The sequence below is a fragment of the Photinus pyralis genome, unplaced genomic scaffold (assembly GCF_008802855.1).
Source record: "Photinus pyralis isolate 1611_PpyrPB1 unplaced genomic scaffold, Ppyr1.3 Ppyr1.4_LG4, whole genome shotgun sequence".
In the NCBI taxonomy this organism is placed as follows: domain Eukaryota; kingdom Metazoa; phylum Arthropoda; class Insecta; order Coleoptera; family Lampyridae; genus Photinus; species Photinus pyralis.
In genome coordinates this window covers 32989580-32998544 of record NW_022170511.1, presented here as the reverse complement: position 1 = coordinate 32998544, position 8965 = coordinate 32989580, and the positions used below count along the sequence as shown (strand labels likewise).

General features: G+C 36.9%; 2 protein-coding genes across 2 annotated transcripts; one reads left to right on the top strand and one right to left on the bottom strand.

Annotated features, from left to right (window-relative positions):
- Positions 1 to 703: 703 nt before the first annotated feature.
- LOC116168595 (protein sly1 homolog) lies at positions 704 to 4909 on the bottom strand. Its single transcript, XM_031484517.1, has 11 exons — positions 4750 to 4909; positions 4537 to 4696; positions 4274 to 4487; positions 3846 to 3933; positions 3706 to 3795; positions 3369 to 3656; positions 3023 to 3319; positions 1370 to 1634; positions 1182 to 1320; positions 935 to 1135; positions 704 to 887 (listed from the first exon to the last, which is right to left on the bottom strand). Exons 1-11 carry the CDS (start codon positions 4775 to 4777, stop codon positions 780 to 782), a joined length of 1878 nt encoding a protein of 625 aa, XP_031340377.1. The 5' UTR covers positions 4778 to 4909; the 3' UTR covers positions 704 to 779.
- A 2067-nt stretch (positions 4910 to 6976) lies between these two features.
- On the top strand, positions 6977 to 8468 carry LOC116169329 (syntaxin-5). Its single transcript, XM_031485401.1, has 3 exons — positions 6977 to 7524; positions 7575 to 7910; positions 7958 to 8468. Exons 1-3 carry the CDS (start codon positions 7149 to 7151, stop codon positions 8344 to 8346), a joined length of 1101 nt encoding a protein of 366 aa, XP_031341261.1. The 5' UTR covers positions 6977 to 7148; the 3' UTR covers positions 8347 to 8468.
- The last annotated feature ends 497 nt before the right edge of the window (positions 8469 to 8965 follow it).

Here is an 8965-nt window from a genome sequence, read left to right as displayed (position 1 = left end):
GAAGAAGACGCAAAAAGAAAGGAATTCTTTACGAGGGAGGTATAAAGAAAAAAGGGGAAAGCAAATGCTAAAATGAACGACGATTCTCGACATAAAAGGTGAAAGGAAACGGACGTGCGGAAAAAACAGGTGTACGTGAGTTGTGAAATAAAGATGAAAAGAACAAAATTAAACTGTTTTTAATTAATTACTCCTTTCCCCGACATAGGGAAAATATGGGACCGATGTCAAACATCAGGTTTTTTTGCGTGCTTCTTTTGAGTAAGGCACAGCTCAATCGGACGGGTTTCTGTGACTCATTTAAATGTCAATCCTTAATTATACTCGCTGCTCAATACCAAAAATCCGTTTCTTCACATCCACCCCTTGTTAGCACACAAACAAGCTAGTAGTGAGTACATTTCTACAATGCAAGGATACCCCGTTAACGAGTTAAAAATCAAAGTACCATTTATACCCCTTTAAAAGTTTATACTCACTCCCCCGAGTTAGTGACTCGCAACACCATCCTAATTGTTAAACTGAAACTAAATTGTTATTGGAATGACATGACATGTACATTTTCCATTTAAAATCTTTATTTTAATAAATTAATACAAAATCATAACAACTTAGGCACTTGAGGCGTGGAAAAGAAGTAACATACTTACCCCAACTATACTCTGATTATATTCCCTACAAGTAATAGGTAAAAACCCTTTGGGGCTTTTAAATTGTTTTTTTTTTATTAGTAAATGCCATTGAATGCAAAATACAATTAAAGCCTCTTAAAAACTGGTCTATGCTTCCTGGCCAAGCAACAGTAACTGTTTTAAAAATTGCTTAGGTGTATTTAGTGTAGTTGCTCCGTATACTATCCGTTTGGTACTGCCTGATGCATTCTTTTGCTAAAAACAGCTCTTCAATTGAGACAGTTTGGCGCGCTGGAACTTACTTTTGCGTAATCCACCAAGTTTTGATATTCCGTGTAACTGCCTCCGCCGACAATGAAAACAAATGCATCTTGGAATGGTGCCCTATTTCGTGGAACTTCGGTTAATTTCAACTGTTTGGGGTCTAAGTAATGGTATTCTTCCAATTCCGGGCTATTTTTAAAATCGATTAAATGATCTACAATTCGAGTAACGGGCAGATTCTGTAAGTAAAAAGTGAGAATGTGTCGTAATTTGGACGGATCTTACATGTCTTTTTACAACTAAATTCTTAACACCTTCCATGACAAACGATGAACCCTGAGTGACTAATTTGGAAAACATATTCACAGTTTTTGTTCCGGCGCCCTCGTATTGATTTGTACCGCCCATCATTTTCGTATAGCTCCTGAACGATCAGGTTAGACAAGAGTATCGATTCGTTTAAGGGTACTTACTTCCACCTTTTGATGTACACTAATGGCAAAAGGTCGCATCCTGCCGCTTGAAGGATGTTTTCGTATTTCGTACACTCACTATCAGAAATGCTAGGTGTGCAAATGTAATAGATAATAAATAACCTCATTTTGTCTTCGGGGGTACCTATTTCGGGATCTGTCAAAATATCCGCTAGATTCTTTTCTACATTTGCTTTGCTCATAATTTTTTCTTCCAGTTCAAAAAATGTATCGAATTTTCGCTGTTTTATAAAATTTAAGATTCCTGAAAGAGAAATGACAAATTAGTAACTATGAATATGCAAAAGTAATGAAAAGAGCAATAAATAAAGTTGTTAATACCACTGATTGTTTACTTTTATTGCTGGTCTATTAACACTTTTAGGTATTATTTTATTATTAGTTTCTCCTAGAAATTTGAAATGGGCGACATCCATCGATTTCTATAGGTTCATAAAAAGTGTATTTTCCCTCAAGCACAGTATTTGTAACGTTTTTTCAGTTTTAAATTTATATTCCATTTACTATCCATGTCCATGTATGTCCCTGTATATTTCTCGTTCGAGTTCGTTGTACTTAGTTTTGTTGGTAAAGTTTCACTTCTTAGTTTTTCTTATTCTTCCGCTAGAGGTCACCAAATGTACCTTTCTGTATTTTCCCTCTCTCTTCATCTTTTCGTAACTTTTCACGTTTCACCAGAAGTGACCTTGTCACTCGTACATATTGGTGAAGTTTATTTTATTTGTTCACAACTTGCGTGCGGAGTAATATGACCAAACAAGCTTTGTAAGCATTTCGTTCTTAATTTTGTTTCATTGCGTTTCAGAATAAATTTTTTTCATTATCAATCAATTGTGTATATTCGAATCCATTGTGCGACTTGGATATTTTTTTCATGTCAGATTTTTCTATTGGTGTGCAAGATGTTCGGGTGCAAGAAAGGGATAATAAACAAATAAATAAATAGGGCCCACAAAAAGCTGTATTGAGTACTAATTACTAATACAACGATGTTGAGCACACAAAAAAAACAAAAGTTGGAACCTGTCAGTTTCAAAATGACAAATTTTCCATTTTCCAGGAAATTAGTAAATTGCAGTTTGTCCTGCATATCTTCAGAACTACTTAATCGGAATTTTCCTGTGTTCTTTACAGGATGATAGTAACCCTTTAATTGTGTTACTTTTCTCTAAAGCGTATCTTCTATCTATCGTTTCCGAAATCACCACCATACCTTAGTTACCATGGATAAAATAAACCAAACAAAATAACCACGAATCCATGGTCTACTATTTAAAAACCATAAAAATTAAGTTAGATTTTAGGTTTATGGATAAAATTTAAAATAATTGTGAGACAGCAGTGTAATCAGAAAAAATAATGCAAAAAAATTGACGTTAAGATATACAGGGTGTTGTATTTAAAAAATACCAACATTGGGTCAAATCTCAGAAAAAGTTAGGCATTCTTTTGTATCTTAGATGGTTAAAAAAATACGATAACTTCCCAAAAAGTAAAACTTTTCGTTTTCACCCTAAAGATACTCTGCAGTCTCAACCAAAATAGGACACATGGTACATACTGTATATTTAAGTAGCCTGTAGATTTATTACGTGTCTGCTATTTTTATCCATCAGCCCTCGTAGAACTTACCAGTAGCTATCGTGGTATGCATGTCTATAAGTCGTTTTTTTTCTATCAGTTGTGGCAATGAATTTACAGCCGACGTTAGACGTGCAGTATTATCGGATACCATCGACAGAGCGGCGTCGTTTTCATTATCAATACCCATAGAGCTTTTTAACCTCTTCACCTCGTCCTCAGATGATTTGTACTCTTCCAACTCCTCCTGGATAGCCTCGGCGACCATTGGAAAAGGTGAGCCTTTGTGGGTCACCCAAAATTTGTCGTTCGAGTTCAACTCACACGGTCGACTTTTGGTCTTGGCACCTAAAGAGATTAGAATATTTTAATATTCCGACAAAAACAAACTGCGAACCTCCGCTAGAAGAATTTTCCTCGACGATTACCCTGTTTAGGGTGAGATTAAGTAAATCGTGGGTGAGAGCTTGATAGGTCCAGGTATGATGTAAAGGTGTCGCCATGTCAACATTTCGGTCTAAAATTATCAGCAAGGGTCTTTGAAAGTTAAAACTTCCAGTATGCGTGTCGGTGTGAAATAAATTATTCCTGGCGTCGAATAAGTTCTCCCTAAGCTTCTTGTCGAGCTTTTTGGCGACCATTTCGGCCGCATTTCCTTTCGGACTTCTAATTATTGGCACGGTCCCTAGAAAACGTAACTAATACCTGGCGGATCATGTGAAAGTTCTAAGTACCTGCAGTTACAAAAACGGAAAATAAACTATCGACGATCGCATCCATGACCTCGTCAATTTCTGAGTCTTTCAAATCTGCCTTATTGATTGCTACAAATGCGTAATGTCAGTGGTTTTTAAAGAGGGTGTTGAACAGTTACCATAATATGATAAGGAATCACTATTTTGATGTTTGAGGATGAACATATCATCTTCTAAGGAAATAAAATTAATGTGCTGGTCGTAAACCTGGAACAACATACAGTACACTCAGTAACAATTTCAAAAGCACCAGACAATCGCAAAATTGAGAAACAAAGGACTTCCTTCCTCAATAGTACAGGGTGTTTCCAAATTAATATGGAGGTTTCAAGGGTTTGCTATATTTTAATTTTTTTTTACTCACAAATTCTTCCTCAAATGAAAGAACTCAAATCGTTTTTGTTTTTGCCTAGAACAATTCAATATGAACCCCAATCATGGAATTTGAATTTCTAAAGTAATTAATCAAGGATGTTCAATTAAAGCAGTCATGAAAGCACCATTTATAATAACGATCTAGCTAGTAAATTAATTGCGCACTTATTACCTTGTGTATGCTCGCAACACAATTTGACTGAATAGCAGCCGCCGCCAGATATTCCAATTTTTGCCTAGAAATCGGACAAATGAAGTTAAGATGATAAATGTCATAAACGGCTCGTTGAAAGTCTTGCGTGATCCTGCCTAGGTTCTCTTCCGTAGGGGCGCAAAAGTATATGGCGGGCACTTCCGGAATGGGATCGCGATCGCTGTGCAACTGTCTAAAAATGTACTTGCAGAAAAACTAGTGCGTGACAAGAGAATACGTACACGTGAAGCGTAATACCCAACTCTCGTAGCTCTTTGACGGATATCAGAGGGGAAATAATGTCTTGTCCCGCTCTATCGTAGATTAAGACTTTCCAGACGGGTTCGGCCAGCGAGGATTTCGTCGTGGTTTGGTTTAGATTTAACATTTGCTTTAAGGCAACTGAAAAGGAAGTAATCGAGTGAGATTGAAAGGCTGGCTCCTTGATTACTTACTAATTTGCTTCTGTCTTATGCTGGACATGTTGAATTTTAATTAAACTACAATTTACACACTGTTTTTACAATTAACTAATAATAAATTTGTTTGTTGTGCAGCCTACGTGGTTCATGTTGTGATGACAAATTTGACGTTTGTGAAGTTTTCGTCAGGTTAACCAACCGTAAAATTATGGGGACGAAAAACAACAGGTTTGCAGCGATTTAGCAGCGTCGCAATTTAAGCTCCGCCCTGATACTGGAACTATGTACCGTCGATGTAAAAAACATTTCAACTTAAGAACAGATTTGAATTGACTCGTGGCCAAATAAGCACCTAATTCAACATTTTTGGGTAAAGTGCGTCTCTCCGAACCATAAGTTCTTTCGTAGGGAAACCGCTTATGCAGTTTAATAAAGTAATTGATTAAACACAAAGATGTTATACAATTTGACCTATAATAGTTTACTATTTCCATTAGAAATTAAAAATTATATTAATTCATAGCCTGATTTATAAAGAGGAACAGTGAGGCCGACCAATTTTTTCATGCTGTAATGTTCTTAAGGGGTTCCTCAGCAGACACCGAGGTTGAAATACCCTATACTTACAGTTGGAAACTCTGGAGAAAAACTACGAGCAGAGTCACCTAACTTTAAAATTGAAACGACAGACGTTTCGCGACAATTTTAAAATCCGGATTAACCCCTACGTTGTATAATAATAGGTTCTTTTACGTGTTAGGGCGTGAGATATAATCGCCAGGAGAATTAAATAAAATGCAGACTTTGGTGCATAAGAATAGACAAAAACAGATAAATGTATTACGCATCCAACAAGGAACAACAAACAAAACACGCAAGGAGTCATAAATGCAAGTGGAAAACATGATAAAACAATTTTAGTACAAAAACACATTAAAATGCATGATCGATTAAATGAGATAATACACTTCGTAAAACGATAAATAATAAATTGCATGTATGTGAAAACATCAAAATGGCGTAGCTCTACTCCAGGGTCACCATCAATTAATTGAACACGAAAAGTACATGAGAGAATGCCAATAGTAAGTTTTCATGGTAAAGTTCATTAGCGCCCAGGCAAATTAGCAAACTGTATTTTAAATAGAGGAAATTGTTAATTAGAGGACCCTTTAATTCTCGTATTGCTAAGATACCAAGGACTGCGATCCGCACGAGACGAGCAGGAAACAGATACAGCGAAGAATCTGTAGGTACTTCCCTCACGGAATAGCTAAATCGAATCATGCACACCGATAATAAACTTCCGCATGAATACATAAATAAATACTTAATAAATAAAAACAATGACATAACCACCGGTACAGTAGGTATAACAAACAAGCATGATTCAGATAACGGTACATAAACAGAAGCTGGAAGTACGCGAATCGTTATTTTACGCAAAATGTAAATAATAACAAATTGTGGCATGCAGTTCAATGGTTAATAATTAGTACAAGAAAGTATAAAATGATTACTACCTGTAAATACACTTTTAAAACACAACAAACAAAATAAACGGTAACCCCGTCATTACGCTCCCGCCGAATACCGTTAAGGCGTTAACTGACGCTACCTTTCTCCCACCCCACTTCGCTCGCCGGTGTGCGGCATCTGCGCAGAACGGTTGAAATCGAAAAAGTAGCACGTTTGATGTATACAGAGGGTATCGTACTGTTTCAAATGTAAATGTGTGTTGATTGACCGTAGGGGCAAGTTTACCCTTAAGAGAAAGAAAGATAGAGAAAGGATAAAAGATGGTCATATAGTGAAGCAAATTTTAGCTCAGTTTTCCACCAATAACATGGTCGCTTACAGTCCTTTTTTGGAGGTTTAAATCATCTGGGTTCATAATTTGAGCTCGATTAATCACAAAACAAACCACTTACAGATAAACAAATGTATTGACACGCAATGTCATAACGGCATCTAATTTTTCCGAAAAAAAAGTTGCTAAGTAATATTTTCACAAAAAGCACGAGTGCTGGTGGAAATAAATCCGAATCGAAGACGATTATTTCCATTTGAAATTTTTGACATGAGGGTTGCTGTGGGTGGGGAGTGGCTGATATTGACGTAGAAATGTGCCCCCCAGAAAACTGATTGCCTCGTTTTAACTGAAATGCACTGTATATAAACCCATTCATACCAATGCAGTGTTGACATATTTCGAAGTCCCTCCTACCCTAGAAATTCTGTCAGTGTCAATTCATGTTGGCGACATTGGAAGGACTTAACCTTTTCTTTTGTAACGTAACCAAATTTAATGAAAGTCCTTTGAAGTATTACGTGTTCCAGACATTTTATAAACAATATTTTATAAGAGACTGATTGATTTGCGTACGATGTGTGATAAATAATTTGTTTAACTTACACTTTTTAAGAATGCAATGCCTGCCCGAAGGCGCCGTACTGGCTCAGAGACAGAGCCCTTTATTGTTGTAGAAAGTAATAATAGGCCTTATCAGGGAAACAACAACAACAACTTTCCTAACAATGTGCCTGAGAGTTACTACTTAGACGACGAAGACGATTTTGTGGATAACTTTATCGAGCCCGAACCTACCATGACTGCGAGAGACAGAACCACCGAATTTGCGAACACGATCCAATCGCTACAAGGGAGAAATATCAGCCGCGCGATTGCTGCCGGTGACACCCGTAAAGCTAAAGTGATACAGAGCCATTCCGAGTTTATGTTTATTGCGAGGAATGTGGGGAAAAATATTGCGAGTACTTTTGCAAAATTAGAAAAATTGACACTATGTAACTATCCAAGATTGTATCGTCACCTTTACCTTTGTAATTTTTTTTAGTGGCCAAAAGGAAGTCGTTATTTGACGACCGGTCTGCCGAAATTCAAGAGTTAACTTACATAATAAAAGGGGACCTTAATAGTTTGAACCAACAAATCGCTCAACTACAGGACGTCTCTCGAAAACAAAGACACAATGGGAAGCACTTACAGTCGCATTCTGGCAACATCGTGCTTGCGTTGCAATCGAAATTGGCCACGATGTCAACGGACTTCAAACAGATCCTCGAGGTGCGCACAGAGAACTTGAAGCAGCAGAAAAATAGGCGGGACCAATTTTCAAATGCTGTAGTCAATACCAGTCTACCACCATCAGCAGTTGCCGGCCATCACCAAGGTATGCTCCCATATGTTGCAACTCAAATTCTAATTTTCGATTTAAAGGTAGCGTATTATTACACGAACAGGACGAAGTCAGTATCAACTTGGAAAACGCCCCACTAATCGCCCAACACAGTCAATCGCAGGTCATGCTGATGTACGATGAGACAGACAATTATCTACGCAACCGTGCTGAAACGATGCAGAACATCGAGTCCACGATCGTAGAATTGGGTGGAATTTTTCAGCAGTTGGCCCATATGGTCAAAGAACAGGAGGAAATGGTCGAGCGTATCGACACGAATATACAAGACGCGGAAATGAACATAGAGGGTGCACACACGCAGATTTTAAAATATTTTCAGTCAGTTTCTTCCAATCGGTGGTTGATGATCAAAGTATTCGGAGTTTTAATTTTCTTCTTTATATTCTTCGTTGTTTTCTTAGCTTAATACAAACTGTATATTTGTATATATACTTCAATTTTATATTATATCTACTATTGCAAATTTTGAACAACTCTGTATTTATTAGATTTAATGTAGGCTATGTACAATAAACACTTATATTTTCATTGAAGAAATTCTTTGTAACAGATCCCTACTACGAATGGGGTGTGGGAATTCAAAATTCTTTCCTTCATATGAAAGACTTCGGGGAGTTCCCTTCCACCCTCCGACATCGCTTGTGCTCAGAGTAAACATTTTTCTATCACTATCAGTCATATGATACTCTGGTGAAAGGTCTCTGGGAAACTAACAACATTTCTGTTGCTGTTTAAATTAAGGCTGGTTTTTTTCTGCTAAAATGCTCACTCCCAACGTGTAGCATTAAAATAGACAAAGTATGGATTAAAATGATGACATCTGATTTTCTGATTTAAAAGAAGAACAAGGGTTCAAATTTCATAAGTCGGAACAAGTGGAGCTCAGAAACACATTGCTCTGCTTTGACAAAAACGTCTACGAGATGCAGAAATATTGCTAGATATTAACATTTTTCAATATTAAATAAAGAATATTCCGGAACCTGAATTTTGTTTTAATTTGCATACAAAAATATGGGAAAACG